The sequence below is a fragment of the Dendropsophus ebraccatus genome, chromosome 11, assembly GCF_027789765.1.
Source record: "Dendropsophus ebraccatus isolate aDenEbr1 chromosome 11, aDenEbr1.pat, whole genome shotgun sequence".
Classification (NCBI taxonomy): Eukaryota; Metazoa; Chordata; class Amphibia; order Anura; family Hylidae; genus Dendropsophus; species Dendropsophus ebraccatus.
In genome coordinates, this window is record NC_091464.1 from 17,686,437 (window position 1) to 17,710,998 (window position 24,562).

A 24,562-nucleotide genomic window follows, 5' to 3' on the forward strand; every position below is an offset into this window, starting at 1 on the left:
TTGTTGGACCCTCTTGGGTATTGGGCCTGGGTGCAAGTGCAACTTCTAGCTCCCTGTTATATGCAAATACCATTGTTCTTGAATTTGCTTCATCCTTACTAGGCGCTCAAAATGTTCTCCTTATCCGTGTTTTCTATTCTAGATAGATCCATATGTAACAGAACAGCTAAGCGTGAGTTTCGAAAATTATAAAGAAAGTAAAGACAATGGATCATTGTGGGATAATATACAAGAGGGTGTGAGTATGCATTATCCATTTACTGATATATGCACATGCTGCAGACATAACCTCAGTAAGACCGGTTTCACACAACCATGTTGCATGCACAATTTTGTGTCCGTATTATGGACACAAGTCCCAACCTTACTGTGTTTCTGATGACCCAAACTGACACCTGTCAGTACTGTAGACCCGATCTTGACAAGCCCTACAAGTTACGTTACATTGGTTGAGATGGGAATCCCCCTTTAACCCCATAGATGCTGTGATGGGCGAGACTGCAGCCTTCTAAGGGGAATACAGAGGGAGTTTGGCTCCCTCTGTCACTTCCTGGAGCTCTGTGAGCGATGTCCCACTCCCGCCACTGCCTGCCTGAGCTGGGCCGACACATCATGACCCAGGTGCCTGCTCATACCAGGAAGTGGCCGGGGGACCCGTATGCGCAGCGGGGGACAGCAGACCCCTGTGTACCACTGGAATATACCCAAACAGTTGCAAGTGCCTTCCACATGAATGCATGGCCCCATTCCTCAGGCCATAACGCTGCCTCCACTAGCTTGTATTCTTGGTTTCAGGGTGTTTGTTCACCAACATCTATTAGTTAGACACCATGCAGTTCATAAACTCTGCAGTATAAGTATATATGTAAAATTTGTGTATGATATCAACCCTGTTTATAGTTGTGTAGAAATATTAATGTAGATTTACCTTACAATGACTTTTATCTCTCTCTGCAACATATTCCCTAGTTTAAATGCTGCGGAATCAATGGTTCATCGGACTGGGGCGATGCTCTTCCTGATTCATGTTGCAACGATCGCAAGAACTGCAAAAAAGAAACTGCATTCGAAAAGGTAGGAAATACACACACATACTGTATATGGGAACAAGTACTTGGTGTATGAGAACATCCTATGGAATAATAAAACAAGATTAGGTGCGGAAGACTAAACCAGACAAGAAATTGCTGTATATATTCCCAAGTATGTCTTTCCCCAACAATTTTATAGCCCATTGCTTTCTATTGGGCTATACACATTCAGTTTTTTCATGGATCTGCAATCTGTTCCGTGAAAAAATAGGACATATCATAACTCGGACGAAAATTCCCCTATAGAAGTCTATGAGATCCATGGTTTTCTTTTTTACAGATTGCACAGATGTACGCGGATATCTGATCCGTACAATCACGCATGTGAATTTAAAAAGACCTGTGATAAAAACGGATATAGATGCAACCATGGATGGTTTTTCATGGATCACAGAAGTAGATAGCGGACTTCATCCACAGACCTAAAATTATTATTATTTTTTTTTTATCAGCAGGTTAGATGAATGTAACCTGCTGATAGGCCCCTATTGCACAGGAGATGCCCAGAAGGAAAGTATGTCTCTTACCTTCCTCCTCAGTGGCGTTCCAGTGCAGTTAGTTTATTCCACTTAGGAGTTAGGAGTACTGCCCCACACCTATGGCGCAGATCTGAGCTGCCCCGCCCCTGGACGGCCTGCTTCATTGGTTATAATTAGAGAGGGGCGGGCCAGCCGGGGGCAGATAGGCGCTATAGGGGCAGGCAGTGCTCCTAACAGGTGCCCCAGTTCTTACCGGACCATGGAGCAAACGCCTAAATACACAAGGTAAGAGACACCTTCCTCCTCTGTGTCTCCTGTGCAATTGGGACATATCAGCAGGTTAGATTCCTCTAACTTGCTGATAGTTCCCCTTGAAACTTAATTATATTTATGTTTACCAACATTTTTTTTTCATGAGTAAAGTAAAATATAAAAAAATAAATAAAAAGCGTAAACAACTAACCCTAAAAAACACCAGTTATATTTTATTCCCTGTATTTGCATTTACCTTGTAAACTGATGAAAACTCTTTTTTCTTCTATAGGGATGTGCGGAGGTTTTCAGATCCTGGTTTGAAAACAATTTCCTTTATGTAGGAATAACTACCATCTGTATTTCTGTTATAGAGGTGGGTAAGGTTTAATATTAGCAACTGTGTGTAAAAACATTGTGATATAGTGAAGCCAAAAAGCAGTTAAAAAATTTCTCACAAAAAGCACACCAGAACAACAATTTGTATTAAATGGCATCTTTGTTAAATCACGAGAAGACTAGATAAATCCATTAAAAACCTATCATAAAAACAGATGCAAGATCCTTATAGGCTAAAGCCCCTATTACACAGAATGATCTCTGGGAGAAAGCGAGCATCTACCTGCCAGGTCCCTGCTCACTGCCGGCACTATAACACGTGCTGACAGCGAGCGGGTAAGTTCGGGGGTGGGGGACCGTGGGGAGGTGCAGCAGGCTCAGCCTTCTAATGATAATCAATGGAGTGGGCCAGATAGTTGCTATGGGGGCAGAGGAGTGCTCATAACCGTGTTACCGGACTGAGAACTAAATAAGTAAGTGCACAGGAACAGTGCCAAGGATGAAGGTAAGACACATACCTCAGCGTCTCCTGTGCAATAGGGGGCTATCGGCAGATTAGAATTGTCTAGTAGTTCCCTTTTATGAGGGGTAACACCCCGAAACAGCTGTCTGTGGATGGATACCTGGCGTTGGATTTTCCCTTGTCATTACATTGACTTATAGGGCCACTTAATTTGGTGGTTTCCCTACAGGAGCCGCCCCTTGGCCGGGTCCTTCCTGGAGGGATATCTGCCTAGTCCTGTGTTTTGAGACTCTTAAATGAGGCTCCGTGGGCTCTTCTTTTGCATATTCATGCTTTCCAGGGAGCAATGCACCTAGGATTTCACTGCATTGAGCGCTTTTACTAGCAGCTGGCAGTGTTATCATTTGGCTGGTCTCCCTGAGATCAGTGATCTGTTCCTTTACTTTTCAGGCACAGTGTGGATCCTCTGGTGGAGGGAGACAAGCCCAGTTTTTTGTTACATAGTACTGGTTCTCTCCCAAACAAAGCACTAGCTAAGCCCCATCTCCATGTCCTGTCTTAGGTCTTAGTCTTTCTGTTGCTAGAGATAGAATTCTTCTAACAGGCAATGAACAGCAATGTGTAGGGAAGCAAGAGACCTCGAAGTTAAAGGGAACCTGTCACCCCCCGTGCCGGGGTGACAGGCTCCCGACCCCCCGTTAGAGCCCCCTATACTCACCTAATCCCGCCGGGTCCCGCTTCTGGAGGTGGTCGGGTGACGGAGATCTCAGCCGCTGCAGCCCGGCGCGCGCGCTGAGAGATGAGTTCAACACCCATAGAGAATGACAGGAGAGTCCAGCGCTCCGTCATTCTCTATGAGCGTTGGACTCATCTCTCAGCGCGCGCGCCGGGCTGCAGCGGCTGAGATCTCCGTCACCCGACCACCTCCAGAAGCGGGACCCGGCGGGATTAGGTGAGTATAGGGGGCTCTAACGGGGGGTCGGGAGCCTGTCACCCCGGCACGGGGGGTGACAGGTTCCCTTTAAGTCTTTAGGGCCTTTATTCCTGGGGTAGGGAATATTTTTTGGTAAATAGAGGGAAGTTGCTTGAAACAACACTGACCATTTAAAAGGCGTCTGCTTTGCTTTGCAGGTTCTAGGAATGTCTTTCTCATTGACATTATACTGCCACATTTCCAGAAGCAGCGGATCATATATTAAATAGAAGGAAAGGTAGAGCTCTAGGATTATCAAACTAACACTGCCAGAGACTGCCTAAGAAGTATGAAAAAATCTCAACCGGCACTTTTTACATAGCGGAGACTTTAGTGTTATAGGCTGAACCAAAATTCAATCCGAGAAACCGCAACAATAAATTGACATCACTGTTTTCAAATAAAGGCTTAGGCTGCAATGTATCTCTTCAGTCATCACAACGACCAGTCTTTTCCTCTAGGTTTGCACAATGACCACTGTTACTGCTGCGTTTGTTGTAATATCCTTTAGCATATTAGATGGTGATGCAAACTACACCTTAAGGCTGAGTTCACACTACATATATTTCAGTCAGTATTGTGGTCCTCATATTGCAACCAAAACCAGGAGTGGATTAAAAACACAGAAAGGATCTGTTTACACAATGTTGAAATTGAGTGGATGGCCGCCATTTAATGGCAAATATTTGCTGTTATTTTAAAACAACGGCTGTTATATTGAAATAATGGCCGTTATTTACTGTTATATGGCGGCCATCCACTCAATTTCACCATTGTGTGAACAGATCTTTTCTGTGTTTTTAATCCACTCCTGGTTTTGGTTGCAATATGAGGACCACAATACTGACTGAAATATACTGACTGAAATATACTTAATGTGAACCCAGCCTTATTGTGTTCAAAAAGTAACAATAAAAAGAAAAAGCTGGAACGTCGCTAGTAGCAGTAGTGTAAACAGAACCTGTGAGTCTGCAGGTGATATTGCACCATATATTGTAAGTAGCTATTGTGTATTGCTTTATTCCATAGTATATTGTTCTTTCATATTATATATTTCTTTATTTACAAAACATTTATTGGGCTTCGTCTGTTTGTGTTTTTTTTTGTACAAGAAATATTTTTTAAGTTTCATTCTTGGATATTAATACTGTAAATTAAAGGAGTCCCACAAATTAATTAAATAACAGAAAGACAGGGGGGTGCATAATAATACATAATAAAGTATACTCACCTTACCGATCTCTGACAACTTCTAACAACGCCACATATCTGGCTGATAGATTGCCTGCTCAGCCAATCAGTGACTGGGGCGGGACTCTGCTGAAGTCACTGACTGGCTGAGTGGGCAACCAATCAGCAGGACTGTGACAATGCAGAAGCAGGAGCCGGACTATGATGTACCAGGAAGCTGGTCGAAAATGACATCCCAGACACAACGGAGCCCCCCTGCCTGCTTTTTTTTTTTTTTTCCGTGGGACTTCTTCTTTAAGTATTAATATTAAAAGTTTTAATTTACTTATGTCAGAGCAAGTGTATTAACTGATGCTTTATGCAGGTGTTGTATGTGTGTATGTACAGTATTACAGTATAAATATATCTTTGAAGGCTATGTATATCTATGTGACCAATGTTTTGTTATTCACTGTACCAAACATTAAGAAGGAAGTCACTTTGTGAATGGTCTTCATTAAATATCTCAGAATTTGTAGTCTGCACAATGTTTTTTAGGATTTGCATACAGAACAATCATTGGCCATTATTATATAAAAACATTCTTCAATGCAATCAGGATACAGAGACACTGGCTTTTATAGATTTTTTTTTTTTACTAAAACAAAATTTTACAAAAATAGGTAACATTTCACAATAAAATATAGAGAAGCAATTCACATTTAGTACTGTATGTACATAAGAGTCAAAGAGAAACGAAAGAGAAGAAAACATAAAACATATATCTTATGGAGGCATGAGATCCACTTTGAGGAAGCATGTTTTGTGTACCAGTTTTTATCTTTATTTATATTCAGTGTATGGAGTATAAAAATGAGCTAGTTGCACTATATTTTTGATATCCATAAAATTTCTGTTAAATTAAATAAACTACATTCAGGTTGCCCACTCACCCAGTCCATTGAGGTTCCTATACGTGTTATACTTTTGTTGGTCGCACCCACAGCTATGGCCATCAGTTTTAAAGGCTGCGTTCACACTACGTATATTTCAGTCAGTATATTTCAGTCAGTATTGCAACCAAAACCAGGAGTGGATTAAAAACAGAGAAAGGATCTGTTCACACAATGTTGAAATTGAGTGGATGGCCGCCATTTAATGGCTATTATTTTAGAACAACGGCTGTTATATTGAAATAATGGCCGTTATTTACTGTTATATGGCGGCTATCCACTCAATTTCAACATTGCGTGAACAGATCCTTTCTGTGTTTTAATCCACTCCTGGTTTTGGTTGCAATACTGACTAAAATATACTGACTGAAATATACGTAGTGTGAACGCAGCCGGGTAAGGGTCCATTTACACAGAAAGATTATCTGACAGAATATCTGCCAAAGATTTGAAGCCAAAGCCAGAAACAGACTATAAACAGAGATCAGGTCATAAAGGAAAGCCTGAGATGTCTCCTCTTTCCATTCCTGGCTTTGGCTTTAACTCATGTGGATATATGGGTCGGGCGTGATGGAAAACCCCTTTGTTCTTGTAGAAATAAGCCACAGCAAGAGCTGTCTGGCTGCAGCTTACCTCCCATCATGGAAAACATAGGAACTCTCAGCCCTGTTGGACATTCCTGTGTATGCTGAGGATGTGGGGGGGGGGGGGGGGAGCATAACTAATGTCCGTCAGTTATTGAAAGTATATGACCAGTATAGGACAAGTTTAACAATAGGTTAAAGCCTCATAAAGGCATTTGGGTGGTTCCTGATGTTTGACTTTAAGGCTATGTTCACACACAGTAAAATAAGAACAAAATACGACAATAAAATCATCATAAAACATGGCCGTATTTTAAATCTAATAATGAGCTACATTGAAATCTATGGTAAAACAACCGTCTGTGCGCACACTGTAAAAATATATATATTCAGGTCTAAACATAATGATGAGTAACTTTGAATGTTATGTTTATGTTGAGTTACAGTTCACTTTTTTTTCTAGAGCACATATGTCGAACTGCGGCCCTCTAGCTGTTCCAAAACTACAATTCCCATCATGACAACTGAAGCTTTAGCTAGCCAAGTATGATGAGATTGTAGTTTTGCAACAGCTGTAAGCTGGTGTAGATCTGATATGCCGGGTGCAGGTTTGGGCGCCCCGTCGGATTCACTAGGAAGCACGCGCCTCTTAGTGATTTCGGCCTAGAGAAATGGGGCAGGGCCTAATTATAAATCCCCCCCCCCCCCATGTATGATCTCTAGGGCTGAGCATTGTAGGAGACGTATTTTTACTACCTCAAACTACTTCTTGCACAGTGACCTATGGGGGGCAGGTTCAGGGGAGCACTTGGGGTGTTGCAATTTAACTGATGCAATTTGACTGCTAACCGAAGAATACCCAACATATGAATGCAGCTCTGGATAAGAATGAACTATAGGAGGTAATGTTACTCCGGATCTCCCAAATAAAGGTAATAATAGAAGGTAGGTAAAGTAACAAACTTATTATTAGTGTTGAGCAAACTTCGAGCATGATCGGGTCTGTCCGAACCCAAGCGTGCAGCATTTGATGGTGGCTGCTGAAGTTGGATGCAACCCTAGAGAGTCTGGGAAACATGGATACAGCCTAGGGAGGAACCAAAGCATACTCAAAGTTTGTTCAACCCTACTGAATATATGTGCAATAGCATTCAGGTACATTTGACAAATCCAGCTCTTACTATTCTGCAAGCATTCAACAGACTGTCAGTTTGCAAGGCTCATAGGGTTTCACTTGCTCTTCAGTCGTGTTCTCAAGGCATCTGCGCTTTTTACTTGTGTTTTCAGGGAAATCCGGTCCAACGTCCTTTCTGAAACAGTCTTTGATGTCCATTTCCATAGGGTCATCAGCAACATCTAAAAAAAGAAAATTTTTGAAATTTTAGGTGTATTTCTTCATAAAATAAATGACCATGAAGCAGAGATGGCCATTACATGTCACAAGAGATGGTTAGGCTACAGGTTGTAGGGTTACTATGTTGTCATGTGACTAGTCTGTTTCAAAACATAAGTATGAAGTAGCGGTGGGCAAACACCAACCCAACACGCACCCCCTAGCTCCAGTGTCCCATTGAGTGCCGAACCCATAGAACTGTAGTACTTTAAAGGGAAACTATCAGCAGGTTAGACAAATCTAACCTACTGTTATGTCCCTATTGCACACGGGATGCTGAGGATGAAGATAAGTTTCTACCCTTTATCCTCATCACTGTTTTGGTGCAGTTTGTAGTTAAAACCACAGACTAGAAGGGCGGTTTGGCGCACTGAGAGAGGGACTACCAATCTGTCATGGGCCAGCCCGCCCCTTCTAATGAATATCAGCTAAGCGGGGATGGGCTGGATCAGTGCACTGACTGATTGGTAGTCCAGCCCCCAGTGCACCAAACTGCCATACTGGCCTATGGTTTAACTACAAACTGCACAGGATCGTCGCCGAGGATGAAGGACAAAAATTTATCTTCATCCTCATCCACAATAGGGATGTATCAGCAGGTTAGATTTGTTTCCCTTTAATCATGTCTTTCATCTAAAAATCATTCAAAAGGGACATTCCAGATTAGAAAGACATAGTTGTTTTTTTTTTTGCAAAGTCCTGACGACAGGTGTGTCACTCTGTTTTTTGAGGAAGAAATTAACTTTTTAGCATTTAAATAATAATTTTTGCTATATCACTTTCTGCAGTCTATATGATCAATCTGTGTCACCCTAACTTTACCTTGGGTGAGCTGTGCGGTTTTCTGCTGTTGTTCCCGAACCAGCCTCATTAGTTGCAAATTATATTCACTGACAACTTTATGATCCACCATGGGGAGAGGATAGTCTTCACCTTTAAAAAAATAAAATAAAATGACCATTAGGAGCAAATATTTTACAGCTCTGATAGTATAAATGATATACCTGAACAACACACACTCATTACGCTCCATAGTAGTGTATACCTGAACAACACACACGCTCGCTCCATAGTAGTGTGCAGTGGAGAGTTCTGCAGTACTTAAGATCATTCGGTCAGTACTGCAGACCGCCTGTTCCGTACATACAGCGTACATACAGCGTATGAACATAGCCTTAGTCTTCAAACTAACTGCTCAGCATTATATTGATTAGCCATGGAACCCTTTGGTGCATGTTTCATCCCGTGATCCACTGCGATCCGGTACGTGTGCACCCACCCTATAGATGATTTCAGTGCAGATTATCAGCAACGTTTCTAGTAGCATCAAAATAGATGAGATTTTCAAAACCCAAACCAAATGTTGGGAAAATTAAAAAACAATAAAAAAATACTGGGTGGGAGGCAGAGCGGGGGAGGGGCATGGCCTGCACAGGGTGGTCTACAGCCTGCGTTTAAGGGGTTAATGACACGCTGCAGCCTATCATTAACGGTGAGGGTCCGGCTACTCACTGCAGCTGGCCCCCACCTCCTATGAAGCACCCTCCGCTCCGGAGCACGCGTCATAGGAAAGGACATAATCGGTACGCCCAGGGTCGTCTGGGGACAGTAACCCATGGCGTACCAGTAAGTCAGGGCAGCTTCTGCCATGAGGCTGTCACTGATGGGGGCGGCTGTCTGAGGTTTGCCTCAGGCGGCAGAGACCCCAGAATCGTTCCTGCAGTACGTCCATAGTCGTCTAGGGGTTAAAAATGCCAGTTTTCATTTTTGCACTTCAGTTTTCTCCTCCTCATGTTTAAAAAGCCATAGGGCTTGCATATCTTCACCTACAGACCCAAATGAACCCTTATTTTTTGCGACACCAATTATACTTCACAATTACTGATGTAATTTTTCCATAAAATATGCTGTGAAACCAGAAATTATTTGTGCAGTGAAATTGAAAAAAAAAAAAAAAAAAGGTGCAATTCTTTTTATTTTGAAGAGTTTCGTGTTTACGCCGTTCGCCCTATGGTAAAACTGTCTTGTTATATATGTTCCTCATGTCGGTACAATTACAATGATATGTAACTTGTATAACTTTTATTTTATCTGACTGCTTTTAAAAAATTAAAACCTTTATTGGGGCTGTGTGAGGTGTCATTTTTAGCACCATGATCTCTTTTTTCTCTCGGTACCTTGTTTGTGTATATGCAAGTTTCTGATCACTTTTTATTAAATTTTTCTGGATTTGATGCGAACAGAAATGTGCTATTTATGTGCTTTTTTTGCACTTACGCCGTTTACCGTGCAAGATCAGGAATGTGATAATTTAATAGTTCAGGTGATTACGCGCGTGGCGATACCAAACGTTAATTTTTTTATTTGTTTATTTTTATTTATAAAAAGGGGGGTGATTTAAACTTTTATTAGGGGAGAGGAATTTTTATTAATATAAAAACTTTTTTTTTTTTTTTTTTTTTTACATACATGTTTTGACAGCTGTATTTAAATAGTTAAGGAGCGGCGATCGGCTGCGTTGGCTAATACACCCGGTCCCTGGCTGCAACCGGGGACCGCGCGCTGCACCGGGAGCCCTCTCTGTTTACCCTTAACGGTCGTTAAGAGGTTAAGGGGGTTATCCAGAGTTAGAAAATGGCCACTTTCAGGTGTGGTTTGCAATTAAGCTCCGCACACTTCAAAGAAACTTCGCCCCAGGGAGAACCACTGTGCCAAGGGGGACCTCTACCTCTTCAATATCCTTCACAAAGCACAAAGCAAAAGGTGTTAAAATCAGAGGTGAACATGTTCATTCTTCAGCGCGGACAGGGCAGGAGCCTCCCATAGAGTCCCATTATGAGCGGGAGGCTAACTGCATTCCGCGGCGGACAATTCCGTCGCGGAATTCCGCTACCTTTGCTCAGTGGGAACGGAGCCTTACATCTGATCACTGACCCTGTGGTTGCCATGCAACAGTGCAGACACTTTCCCACAAGCCCCCTTGCTGCATATGAGGTGAAAACCAACTGCCAGTACTGATGGGACAGATCATGTGACTGGGATTGAACTAAGCATGAGCATCCCAAGAAAGTGGATGTCTGGGCGGCCGTTACTAAGGGCAACAGGTTATGACACTAAGCAGCACATGGGGGGGGGGTTACTGAGTCTATATCTCACTCATTTAAGGAAATGTTTGCAAAATTGGAATATGTTCCGTATATTGGTGGTAAGCTGCTACAACCATAAAATTTTGCCACATCCTAGTGAGGTAACAATGAGAATACCTCTTTAAAGCTTCTAGAGCATACAAAAAATCTTACAGTGACTGTGGCTGGTCTACCATTAATGTTTAGGTTTATAGCTCCTATACATCCTCTTTAATTAAAGCAATTACTGACTATAGCACAGAGTAAGCCAAGCTTCATGGCATTCATACTTTCCTTTCTTGAAGTTTTATATCTAGAGATGAGCGAAGCAGCCGGAAATGTGTTTTGCAAGCTTTACAAATTTTCGGTCAAACAATTTTATTAAAACAGACAAAACTCTAGTAACTACAACACTGGGACTATTACAGAAGGGCAACTATGTTAAAGCATGTTGTTGTAAAAGTGTCAAAAATCGGAAAATCACAATTTAAAAAAAAATGTCAATCAGTCAGTCACTTATACAATTTCAGCCATTCCTCTCCTCTCTGTCCCTATATCACTCTGTTAGTCTCTCCCTGCTCTGCTGTAACTGCCTGCTGCCACCCAGCTCTCTCCTCCACACACAGCCGACTGGCCACCTCTGTTATTGAACCTCCTTATTAGGGATGGTCCGAACCTGGTTCAGTTCGGGTTCGTACGAACCCGAACTCTCGGAAATGATTTCCGCTGTCTGCCCACTTCGTGGAGAGGGTGGATATAGCGGGAGGACCGCCTGGAAAACTGGGACACAGCCATAGCTAGCCATAGGCTGTATCCCAGTTTTCCAGGCGGTCCTCCCGCTGTATCCACCCACTGCACGGAGCGGGCAGACAGCGGGAATCTGATGCCGAGCGTTCGGCTTCATACGAACCCGAACCTCGGCAGGTTCGGACCATCCCTACTCCTTATATAGAGGGGGAGGTACTGACATCACAGAGGAGCCTGCAGCTGATTGGACGGGCACTAGGGATTATGGTTAATCCCTTTCTCCCACCCAGTGACGCTCCAGACAGCATGTGAGGCCGCCATTTTGTTTTTTGGGAATTTCCTAAGTAATTGGCGGGAATTTGCTTCGCAGAACAAAGCGAATTGACATCCTGAATCACAGCAAATTTTGATTTGCCGGATTCACTTTACTCATCTCTATTTATATCCTCTAAGTGATGATCAGTTTACCGATTATGCATCCAGCTTGCTTCTGAATCTCCTCTGGAGCGGTCCACGGGTCATAGATGTATTTTGCAGGAAAGTCTTTTAACATGGGTAGGTATTTTCTAAGGTAAAATATAGATATTATGTTCATTTTAATATTTTTTTAACAAACAGATTAAATAAAAGTAATTAATGAAGGTAAATTCTAAATCTGCTTTATATCACATCCCCTGCTGATCTAGGTTTTACGGATTATAATGACAGGGGCCCTTTAAATCCATAACAGCAATAATAACAATATTTAGTATTCATGTACATAGCTACAGTTTAGCTGTAAGATATAGTGTATGTATATTTAGCTGTATGGGGCCACTTACAGATTACTATACATCGCACCTACCTTATATAATTACCATCTGGGTCTGTTCGTTTACCAAAGCGAACCGGGCAAAATATCCGTGTGTAATGATGGAAAAAAGCGCTTGCTGAAAGCCACATCCAGTTCCCTGCATTAATGCTGTAGTCTGTGTCTAACAGCAGCTCCTCAAAGACCTGTAACAGAAGAGCAATTATAGCTCATGCACTGCAGACCAATGTAATAAATTACCCTATAATATAATAATAATAGTAATAATAATAATGCCTCACAAAACAGCTGTTTTTCCACATTCTAAGGATGACCCTATGACTATGGTGGTTATTGATAATGCAAGTGGATATGGCGAAGAATGAAAAGTAAACAAATTGGCCCTATCCTCCAAAAAGGAAGAGTTTGTGGATTCAAGCCCTTTATCAGTACAAAGTGGGATACTGTCTGATACATAAATCAATCTTTCGACTCCCCTTGAGCCTCCCTCTTTTTATTTTTTATTTTTTCATATTTTTGAGCCTCCTTTGCATTTTTTGAAACTTTTACAGATGATTTTGTTCTCTTTTTTTAACATCAAAAGTAATTTTTTTTGTGGTCAAAATGGCCCCCCCAAAAAGGGTCTTGTTTCGTTTTTTTTGGGCCATTCACAGTTCAAAACCTTTGCACCTAATTTTATGCCAATAAAACTTTTTCTGAATGGGAATTACCAGCAAAATTTTGGTCCATTTTTTTTTAGGCCGGTTTCACACGTAGTAACAGTGCGGGCGTTAAAATTTCTGTCCCGTACATCTCCGGGTGGTCTGGCGGCTGTATTTGAAAACCACTTACGGTCTTATCGTAAGAGTCCGGCCGTAGTGTCATGATGTGTCTTGGCTTGTTTGGCCCCGCTCAAAAGCATGTATTTGATTCATGAATCTGCCCCCGGGCCAAATAAGCACACCCACATCCCTATAAAATCTCCGCCCACTCGCGAAGTACGCCCATATGCTTGTAGTGTTTTGAATGCCAAAAAAATAAAAAAAAAGATGTCTGATGGCGCTAATAATGCGCCCTATGGGCCAGCCCGGCGTATGAGGCTGCGCCGCAAGCACCAGCTCGTGGTGCTTTCGATCCTGTGGAAGATGCGTAATTATTACCAGCGTTTGTGTGTAAGTCTCTATATATTTTTTTTTTTTTTTTTTTTTTTTTTTTTTTTTTTTAAAGCTTTATGTAACTTATTTCAAACTAGCCTTACAAACTGTTTAGGCTTATAATCCGTAAAACATTGATTTAAATGTATTGTTTATGCAAGCTCCCTTAAGTACTGTTGACCAAAGGTCCTTAAATGCAACTGTGTAATAATTTTGTGACTAATTGAGATGTCTTAAAAATAATAAATTTAATTTTTTAAAAATTCTTCTCAGAGGCAAAAAGACGCAGAGCAGCGCCGTCTGCAGGAGGTGGGACGGCGATATTGGGTCCACCCCATCAATGTTCGGAGGGAGACCCGGGGCCACATTGGTTGCCTGTATGATGATTTGCGACGGTATGTCGATTTGAATACATCAAAGTCGTCAAATCTTTGAATGTAATATTGCAAATGTAAAGGTTACTGTCCACAAATGTTTACCCCAAAGTCCATAATTTTATTATGTTTTTTGTTTATCCTTACAACGTTTGATGTTAATTTCAACATTTGTAAACCGTATGACATCTTCCTATGATGTGTGTTTGTGTGTAATATTAGTGATCAATATTTTTCTTAATTTGTTGCAGACATCCTGACAAGTTCCAGGACTTCGTGCGCCTGCCTATGGAGGCCTTTGATAATTTACTTTCCATTTTGACCCCACATCTCCAGAGACAGGACACCTACATGCGGAAATCCATCCCTCCTGTGGGACGTCTGCTCATAACGTTAAGGTGAAGATGCTTTATTTTAATGCGAACTATTTGTTCATGTAATTGTAGTTAAATCTAATATAGTGTTAAAATATGTAATAATTTAATATGTAGCTGAATGTGAAATAGAATCATAAAATACTATTTTTCATTTTTTCACAGATTCTTGGCGACAGGGGAGAGTTATGTATCGTTGCACCTCCAATTCAGGGTTGGTACGTCCACCATCTCTGGAATTGTGAGGTGCACGTGCGCCGTGATCTGGGAGCATTTGCAGCCCATCGTGATGCCCAGTCCGACCCGGGAGATTTGGTTGCAGTCAGCAGCAGGCTTTCAGTCTGTGGCCAATTTCCCCAACTGTATAGGGGCGGTTGATGGTAAGCACATACGTGTGAAGCAACCACCGCGATCAGGATCACAGTATTTCAATTATAAGAAATTTTTTTCTGTGGTCCTGATCGCGGTTGTTGATTCCACGTATCGTTTCCTTGCCATCGACGTCGGCTCCTATGGCAGTACTGGGGACTCCCGGGCGCTACTGAGATCAGAGTTTGGGCGGCGCATACTCTTAGATCACGTGACTCTACCTCCTCCCACTCCTCTTCCGGGTACCACGCATCCCGCTCCATTCGTCATGGTAGGGGATCAAGCCTTCCCTTTACTCAACAACCTGCTGCGCCCTTACCCACGGAGAGGGCTGGATGAACGGGGGAGACTATTTAACCGGAGGCTGAGCCGGGCACGTAACTTCGTGGAGTGCGCCTTCGGGATCATGACTAGTCAGTGGAGAGTGTTTACCACTGCCCTGCAGTTGAAATTGGCCACAGTTGACATGGTCATTAAAGCTGCCTGTGTTCTCCACAACTACCTTCGGGACTATGCTCCCACCCCGGAGGTGAACGTGGAGACACTGCCAGCTTTTAGTGCCCCTATCAACTATGGCCAAGGGAGACAACTCAACCGCGGGATAGTGGTCAGGAACCTCTTTGCTGACTACTTCATGACTCCTGAAGGCGCCGTGCCCGTGCCCCTTTCACAGCCTCCCTTATGAGCCACGGCCACAGGACTGATGTTTTCCCGCATGTATGTCACCTGTCTCTGGGATGTGTGTTTTTTTATTTTCTTTTGTTGTTTGAACCCGATGTATTGGTTGATATTTAATTTTCATTCTCTTTTTACTAAAACAAAAAATATATTTTCTTATTCGACTAAACAATGTGTCTGCCTTTTCAATGTATGTAAAACATGTTGTGTGTTCCCACATAGTAGTGTTCGAAAATACACATTACCTCACTCGATATACTACTGGCCAGTAATTATCGAGCATGGTCACATCATGCTAATGTTAATTGTATAGTCCTTTGAACCTAGTGTGCTGAAAGATTGATGTGATCAAAACATGTGCATTTCCTATGGAGTGACCAGCAGGGTGCGCACTATATGTCTAACTTTCTAGTGTGGGATATGTAACAGGATCTGATATCTTCTAGTGCCACAGTCCATCTCACTTCTTAACAATCACTATTAACACACCACATATATCCCTCCACACATCACCCAGGTGCGCCAGCTGGATGTGGTCTACTTAGGTTGCGGTTCAAAAATATTATTTTATCATCCATTTTTTTTCTGTAAAACACAGAAGAGTGTATTCAAAGATTAGAAATCTCGCTCTTTACTTGATCACCTGTTCCTTGTCTACAGTCATCTCCTGGATTTCTTATCCAAAATCCATCACATCAATCTGCCAGTGTAAACGCTACATTATGTAGTTTATTGTGTGTACGTTTATATATCCTCCACTTTGTACATAATGACCACATGCTGGATGTCCTGCAGGAGGAGATTTCTACTACCATCGGACATAGAGCTCTATGTGGAAATGATAGTGTCATGATAATAACATTAATGTCCCAAAATATGTTAGTGCTCATCACAAGCCTCTCCTGCTCTGCCCACTTCCTGCCTTGGCCACAGATGTCAGCATAGAGCAGGCTCAGACCTCAAAAAGAAGGAATCGCAGCATTCACTACATCTTCGCTAGTGGCTTCACAATACGTGTATTACACTCAGTATAGCTAACAAAAACAGCAGTGGATTCTAAACACCCAAAGGATCTCGACACAATGTTGTAATGTTGTGGATGTGCGCCATTAAAACACTAAATAAGGAAATTTCCTAATAACATCCATTCTTAGAAAAAAACTTAGCAATATTTCACTTTAAATGGCGCACAGCCACTCTATTTCTACATTGTGTGAACACAGCCTTTGTGTTTTTAAGCCACTACTGGTTTTGTTAACAATACTGACCAAAATATACTGACTCAAATACACGTATTGTGAACCTACTACGAACATGTAGTGAATGTTGCGATTCCTTGTTTGTCATGTATGACAGTGCTCTCTGCTGCCATCTGTGGCCAAGGCAGGAAGTGGCCACAGCAGGAGAGTGTTGGCCTGATAAATGAAATACTTAACTACATTATAATATTTCCTATCATGACACATTCATTTTAACACATACAGCAATGTCTCACATATGATTAGAAATATTCTCCTGAAGGACATCCAGCATGTGTTCATTTTCTACTAACGTAAAGCATACAACAAAATTTTATAAGACACAATAGCAACATTCAATACAGCTTTCTATGCAAACAAAGTCCACTAAGTATTTTGAAGCGTATTTCGTAGTTCCTTAGTGGCAGTCAATAATCATTTGTTTTTTTAACCCTTAAACACTAAAACATAAACAAGTAAAAAATAAGATTTCGGGAAACAACAAGATATGTCGCAATGGATTTATTACATGTCAAAAAATAAAACATTCACATGATAGTGTGTGTGGGTGGATGTGGGCGAGGGTGTGTGGAGACTACTTTGGACCATGTTGACAGAAGTTAGAATAGTGTGCAGAGGCAATAGTGTGGGCAATATGTGAAGGACACAGCCAGCCTGACTGTATTCTGGCACCACAAAAATAAAAGGGACATCCCAATCCCCCCAAGCTGTTATTGTCATCCCTAGCTAATGTGATGCCAGACCTTCTAAACAGTGTGTTATTGATGTGGTCCTGGTGCACACAAATGTTAGGAAATTATTAATGCTAGTAAGGCGCGGTTGGCACTAAGGCCCTACAGTGTAGCAGACAAGGGGTGGTGTTGGTGTAGCTGAGGAGAGGGAGTGCGGAACAAACACAAATGTTGTTGGACGGTCAAGGCACATGTCACTCTCTCTCTCGCCAGGCTCCACAGGACCCTCTTGACATCTTGGTGGTGGAGTCCTGGCCAACCCCTCTGCCAGATTAGGTTCTTCATTCTCTTCATCCGATGAGGCCTCTGCTGGTTGCTGAACTACTTGTGGTCTGAGGAGAAAACAACACTGGTCACTATCTAAGATGGCACTTTTGTTTAAGGACATATTTAGCCAGATAACTAAAATGGAGGCATCCAATGCAGGATTACACTCTGCCTGCTTTCACACTATTTTCTATGTACGAGGTGCCACACTAGAACTTTTTACAATATATTCACACACTGTTGACCCAAAATGTGGGTCTTCACAAGGCCACCCGAGTGGAACATTAGTTTACTCTATGGACACATTGCGTACATTGTTTAAACATTATGAAGACAGTCCACGCTATTGGCATAACTGCCATTTCATGTTCTGGATTAGATCCTGGAGGGATCAAAAGCTGTTCCCAAAGCGGTTAGGCCAGGCTGCATTTGTTAGTTATCTGGTGTCCAGCAGGGGGCGCCTCATCTTACCGAAATCGAGATTACTCTAAAGTGTTCACTAAATATACTGCTCCCCCTGCTGGAGCCTCGATGTATACAATCTATATAAATCTAACACATGTCTATGTCTGCACACATAAGACACTGAGCTACTTCCGTCATCATCTGCTCCTACCATGGACACATGCAATTAACACACACACTTACCTGCGGCGTCTGGGGGAATTCAAAATGAAACGCAGCATTGGGGCAAAACGCAAAGCGGCCAGTTCTTCTTGGGCGGCCCCACGCCTGATCAGCTGCCGTCGCTGCCTGATGAATCGGTCCCTCACACTGGACCACCTGGTCTCCACATAGTTAGCTTCAAGCAAAAGCATCCACACATTAGGAATATATCAGCGTCAGGTGACCATAACACTCGAGTTAATGGTTTGCCACAGTGGCTAAACAACTTACCAATTATCCATTGCTGTAATCTAGTATGCTGGTCCCAATCTGGGTATACAATCCGGGCAACCTCCCTCCATGCGGCACTCCGTGTTAGCCGGCTTCTGTACCCAGGCGCAGGGCCGTCCCATAGCACTGGCCGAGCATGGACCTGAAAATCCAAAATAATTACAGTAACGTCTTAGAAATTATTAGTCAATAAGGTCATAGCTACTACACCCATGTCACATGCTACACGCCATGTTTGATTGTAAATAGTACGTCACTTATGTGGGTGGGGTCTCCAGCTTCACCTGCAGCCAACTCCCTCCCTCCATGATGTTTGCTGGCGCCACATATCATATACACAGTACACTACTACTCACATCATGTCCTCATAGTATTTGCCCTAAATATATGTGCTTACTACTAGGGAATGGAAGGCCACAATCCGGCGCGGGGGTCTGGGATCGGATAGCGACACGGGGGGACACGCCTCCTCTCTGTAGTCTCGCCACCTCAGCACTGGGCGTAGCGGGGGTGGGGGGGGGTTAACTATTGCGTGTCGTGTGCTCGGCGAATTGCTATGTGACACCATGTAACGATGCTCAGCTTACCCATTTCTGTCCGGCATTGTCACGTCGTAAGCCGCTGCACTACAAGTGCCATAATGGTCGGCCACGCCTCTTTGAACGTGGCTGCTGCGGATTGTGTGTGCTTCCGACGTTACAACGCCTGACAAAGTACAAAGCAGAGCAGCGCTAAAAGCCAAAATACTCATTAGCCGAGCAGTGAACAGAATTAGCACAGCACACCAAACACTCCGGCTAAACAACAACCCCGCTACGCACACTGATGACGTGCATGTACTACAGAGAGGGGGCGTGTCCACGCTGTGTCGCTAGCCTATAGCATCATCAGCCTGCGCCGGATCTTGTGCGTGATTTGCGTACTATTTAAGCGACCTCCTTATGATGACACTATCAGCACATTATATGGTAGGATTTCTACTATGTATGTGCCGCCAACAACCATCATGGAGGGAGGAGGGAGGATGGGAGGAGGGATGGATCGAGGAGGGAGAAGGGAGAGAGTTCGCTGCACGGCCATCTCGCTAAGAGCAATCCTAAGTCACGCCCTGTTTGCCCAACAACATGTGCTATTACAAGGACAATTCCTCGACCAGCCATTACTTACAAATCTCGCCTAAAATACGATGTGCGTTACATGGTCCGAAAGAGCTAACACATTCACAGATTTGGAGGAGACACACACATCTGAAAAGACTCATGCAGTCATTGCTGGATTTCAAGCGCCCCCTGATGGCAAACACATAGGAATTACACACAATCGTACTTACATAAACTACTCGGAGCGATGTATCGTGCCACTAAATGACTATAGACAATCGTACACATAAAATAAATATTATCTAGCATCTATTGATCATTACATAATCGATTTGTTTTCACTAAATTATTTACCACTTAAACAGGATGCAATTACAGATGTGACTTTTGGACATCACAAAAAGCGATATAAAAGACAAGACTTGTAAATTACATGTATGTAAATGTGACTCACACAACAAATGACAGTCATACATTAAGTCACGGCCACACAACTATCTTCTCCGAGTCCAAAGGACGATCGAAATCTTTCTATCGATGATCTTATCTATGTATAAAGCACTCCCAACAGCTCCAGAAAATACTTACTTCACTGATCAGCTGGCCGACGGCTATAACAGACCGATCAGGATACATCTCGGGCTCCATGAATCACTCCGGCTTTGTTGTCCAAATCACTTCTTCTTCCAGCGACGGTTTTCAAAGTGCAGATTCTTACAATGCAGACACATCCTAAATAACCTTGGCTTCTACCCATAGGAACTCAAAATGATACATTTGTTATCTCCATCCAGTCACGGACACGGCCTAGGTGAAGCCTGGACACAAACAGTTGTTACATTCATCCCTGTATTTTGAGTTATATTTAAAAATATACAAGGACAATTACAAAATAAGACCGTGAGAAATGTGTGGCAAACAATATTTCTCTCATGGCTAAGCTTCAAATAAATAATTCCTTTCTTCTATCATCCTATGTCAAGGCCAAATGGCAATCCTGCTCTCATCACACAGGTGCAACTAGCCACAGTGCAGGGTGGCACTCAGATACATGCACTAACAATGCTATATAACATTTGGCCACTTCTCCAAGAAATGGACCACAAACACAACATTCCTTTCCCTTCCGGCCCAAAAGGCACCTGCAAAGGTCCAGGACACATGTCCACTCTCTGACAAGGCCGAGAGCACACCTGTACCAACGATACCTCATACCCAGCCCTCAGGCCAGGCACTCACTGGTCGTCAGTTAACTGCAAACTAAGGTGTAATCTCCAGAAGGAGAAAACTGGTGCTCAGCCATGAAATGACCAGAGAACAACACGTTTGTTATTCCTAGATTCATTCCTTACACCCCTTTGTTTGCACCATGTCGTACCTGCTTGCCGCTTGGGCCCCACGATTTCTGTGATCCATTCTATATTGGAGCTACCGAACCGGTGGATCAGCCCAGCCACTATCTCCATATGTGAGCGAACACACTCATTTACATATGCAAATAACCAGCCCTTGGCGGCAAAGGCCACTGTTGACTAGAAATCAACGTTAGTTTTCACTTTGGTTACTGACAGGGTTACGAAATTTTGAATTACCATATGAAATAGAGGCTTTGTATTCAGACTGATAAAGTGTTGCCATCTGTATACATGGCTAAAATAGGCATGTCGCATTAATGCAAATCATTACGCGAAACAAAGTGCACAACCAGCTAAGCTTTTTCTGGGAGAGGTGAAAAAATGAGAGATTATATAAATACACAAGGAATTTTATTCAAAAACATTCTCAGACTTGCCAAGCAATATGATGTCACAATAGTAAAGTCAAAGTTAGATTAGGACAGAGGGGGAAGGGCGCATGAAGCTGCAGCTTACTGCAGACAGATCATTGCATTCTGCTGCAGGCTCCCAAAGGCCGATCTCGTGGGCCAGTCTAGGAGCAGACTATCAGATATTCATCCAGCACACACTGAGTCAATGATTAGCGTAGTGACACAACATGTTAATAAAAGCCTGAGACTTGTGGGAAATGTTACATATATATCGTCAACACATCCATTAACTGCACTATGTGCAAAGGCCAAACCAATACAAACATAATAATGGTTAATTTTTAGCTTTTTAAACTGAAAACATGTGAATAGATCCTTGATGTATCCTTGGCAAGGCTTTAGGCCTCTCCATGTGTGAAAATGTGGATTTTATTCTAGGATACAGTACATTGTGTAAGCGCGCGGTACTTTAGTAACCTTGAGCCAAATCACTACATTACACCTCCCAATCGAGAGAGAACAACGCAGATGTGTGTGGAAGAATGTCAACTATTCGACTTACACACACACACAATGTAGCATTGTTTTCTCCAGGCCAAATGTAGTTTGGATTTTATTGTTGATCATTAAAATACTTATAATGTTGAATTAAATATTATATCTAAAATAATTTTACACCAAACTCTGCATGTTCTGTATGAAATATCACATTAAACCCATTATTGTGTATAAAGGTTAACAAAAAGGATACATTTCACAAATCAACCTTCTGTGCAAGATGCTGAGTCAAACATAGGCAACAAAAGTCAGTAATGGATGTAAAAACCGGACACATCAGACACTTGCATTTAGGAACTCATCTATTTGTATGACAGTCCTTTTTTTTCCTTATTGACGTTTAAATGTAGTGACATATTGGTTCTGCTAACAAGGGCCCCTACACACAAGAACCATTCGCCCTGGAGATAGCTAAAGGAAAGACATTATGATTTTACTTTTTTCTATAGATTCTTTTAAATGAGGATCTTAGCAAACTGTTTTTTCAAACAGAGTGTACCATGTCACCCCGGTAAGGTGTCCTCAGGGACATGGACCCTACTCTACCCTAACACAAAATGACCTCTCTGGGCCTGAAAAAGGAGACCACTTGCCATAAACCAAAAAAAAAAAAAAAAATAAAAAAAAAAAAAATACAAATAGAAAAATTAAACCAAAAAAATATAATAATATTATGATGTATTGCCTCATACATCACATAGTAGAAATCATAAACGTCGTGGGTAACGAGATGTCCGAGAGCGCCGTCCACGCCGTGGCTGGCGCCTAGGAACGGCCCTAGTACCCTCAGATGGAGGGGGCATGGCACCAGGTGGCTCTCGGGACAATGCTGGGGGGACAAGGGGGGAGAGAGGTGGGGGCACAGGTGGGGGCGCAGTGGTCTCGGGGAAAAGAAAGCCCTCCGGCGGGATATGTGGCCTCCGTGAGTGTAACCCATACACAGATTGTAGGAGGACGCCCACATAGCAAGGGTCGGGGAAAGTATCGGGGTCAATCTGCTCGTGACACGACAGCAGCACTTCTGTAACCATCCGCGCACTACGTGCCAGATTAGTAGGGAGATTCCGTAAACGGACTCCCAGATAGTAGCAGAAGAAATCATTCTGATCATCTCCTCCATCAAACCGCCTGACAAAGTTGACGACAGATTGATCCAACTCACTCAGTGCTGAATGAGCTTCTTCTTGCTCCCGACGCCTCCTGGTGGTGGTAGTAGTGGGCCTCGTGAGTGGCTGACGTGGCCGAGCTGCCAGGGGCACACCACTAGGACCTGCACCAGATGTTGATGGTGCTGCAGCCTCCTCCTCTTCGTGCATGGAAGTCGAGCCAGAAGGTCCTGGCATCGGCTCCGTGCCCTCAGAAAGAGTAGGACTGCCAGGCTCCTGTGATGGCGGTGGCGTGGCACAATCCCCCTCCTGCTGTGATGCTGCAACATCAGAACCAGCAGCATCCTGTCCTCCCGGTGGGTCTGCGAAATTGCCACTGGTTCTGTGGAGAGACAGAAAGGTTAGCTAATATGGACACATTCATAAAGGTACTTCATATATCGAATGTTTAAGTTTTGATAACATACAGTATGTCGAAATGTGTGTTTTGGTAACACGAAGACATTATGTAGTACTATGCGCATCCTATGTTAGGACATACAACTATTTATATTAACTCATTCACATTAGTGTTTTCTAATAAACTTAAACAAAAAAACATTAGCCAAAAATGTTCCCCGTTCTGAGTGTGGAAACAATGCTCTCATCTTCAGGGCATGTTGTGGGCATGGAACCATTCTGGTGACAACACAACAACAAGTGTTTTTTAATGTGGCCCAGCAGGGAGAGGAGCCTGAGTTAGTCATGTGACCAGATACACAAGCGGCCAGTAAGAGGCCTGTGTACCTGTCATAGATCCCCGCAGGCCACACTGAGACAGTGACAGAGCAGCAGGCCGCCCAGCATTGAGTATAAAGGAAGTGAATAGTGTGGGCCGGAGAACAGCTCTCGGACTGCTTAGTACTGTAGGACACTAAATATAAAACATTATCCGCTGCATAGAAACAGCCATTTCATTCACCATGCTTACTGGCTCTGCCACCTACAGCACACGCTAAACAACTGAGGGAGTGACCGTGATCTGCAAAAATCACGAGATGTTGTTCTAGCGCCATGACAGAAACTAACATATTTTAGAGAAATGACAGGATGTTGAAGCACGAGTCAGAGTGGTGTGTAAGCATTTGTTTGAGTGTGAGCAAAGGGGACTATTGTGATTGGTCAGGATACATTAACCCTCTCTGGACAGTCACATACACCAGCATGAAGGCTAACAAACATGACACAACTAGGGCCTTATAAAGAATGGCAATAGTGTATGTAGTCAAATTATCGGGATACATTAAAGATAATTGTCTGCACATTCCTATAAAACATATACATAAAGAGGCAGATTGGTGAAATCGGATGAGATTATCTGCTAGTGAGTATGGACCAGGTTCTGCTGAACAACCAAAGGCAGAATTAAAATTCATTACTCCCATATAACATTTTATCTCATGTATTACATATTGTACACTATATGATACTATATACATTATGGAATAAGAAAAATATACTTACTGCCGTTGACTGCGGCTCGGGATAAAATCCAACAAAGGCGCATAGCGCATGGAGATCGGCTCCCC

The 24,562-nt window shown here is 42.8% G+C and overlaps 3 protein-coding genes across 9 annotated transcripts in view; 2 read left to right on the plus strand and 1 right to left on the minus strand.

The window, feature by feature from the left end:
• CD53 (CD53 molecule) overlaps positions 1 to 4,176 on the plus strand; it is a 29,226-nt gene extending 25,050 nt beyond the window's left edge. For both annotated transcript variants that reach the window (XM_069944356.1, XM_069944357.1), the window contains 4 exons: positions 143 to 238; positions 970 to 1,074; positions 2,115 to 2,198; positions 3,756 to 4,176. In XM_069944356.1, the coding sequence (XP_069800457.1) occupies positions 143 to 238; positions 970 to 1,074; positions 2,115 to 2,198; positions 3,756 to 3,827 (357 nt within the window). In that variant the 3' untranslated portion in view covers positions 3,828 to 4,176. The remainder of the gene's footprint in view (positions 1 to 142; positions 239 to 969; positions 1,075 to 2,114; positions 2,199 to 3,755) is intronic.
• Positions 1 to 24,562, minus strand: part of LOC138767101 (cryptochrome-1-like) — a 47,549-nt gene that overhangs the window by 1,173 nt on the left and 21,814 nt on the right. For 2 of the 6 annotated variants that reach the window (XR_011358767.1, XR_011358768.1), the window contains exons 8-13: positions 12,414 to 12,565; positions 12,038 to 12,135; positions 8,520 to 8,630; positions 7,486 to 7,660; positions 2,079 to 2,187; positions 929 to 1,046 (exon numbers count right to left, since the gene is read on the minus strand). Coding sequence is in view for 2 of the 6 variants with exons in the window: in XM_069944355.1 (XP_069800456.1) it covers positions 7,500 to 7,660; positions 8,520 to 8,630; positions 12,038 to 12,135; positions 12,414 to 12,565 (522 nt within the window). In the remaining 4 variants the exon portion in view is untranslated. Of the gene's footprint in view, positions 1 to 928; positions 1,047 to 2,078; positions 2,188 to 6,419; positions 7,661 to 8,519; positions 8,631 to 12,037; positions 12,136 to 12,413; positions 12,566 to 24,562 lie in introns of those variants that run through there. The other 4 variants (XM_069944355.1, XM_069944353.1, XR_011358770.1 and 1 more) reach the window with 3 other exon arrangements.
• On the plus strand, positions 13,624 to 15,474 carry LOC138767822 (uncharacterized). The gene is made up of 3 exons (XM_069945629.1): positions 13,624 to 13,908; positions 14,139 to 14,285; positions 14,427 to 15,474. Exons 2-3 carry the CDS (start codon positions 14,176 to 14,178, stop codon positions 15,313 to 15,315), a joined length of 999 nt encoding a protein of 332 aa, XP_069801730.1. The 5' UTR covers positions 13,624 to 13,908; positions 14,139 to 14,175; the 3' UTR covers positions 15,316 to 15,474.

Excerpts from the sequence above, each read along its gene's own strand:
- LOC138767822 (XM_069945629.1), top strand. The coding sequence starts at position 14,176 with ATGGAGGCCTTTGATAATTTACTTTCCATTTTGACCCCACATCTCCAG. Across the intron at positions 14,286-14,426 it reads CGTCTGCTCATAACGTTAAG|ATTCTTGGCGACAGGGGAGA; the intron begins GTGAAGATGCTT and ends ATTTTTTCACAG.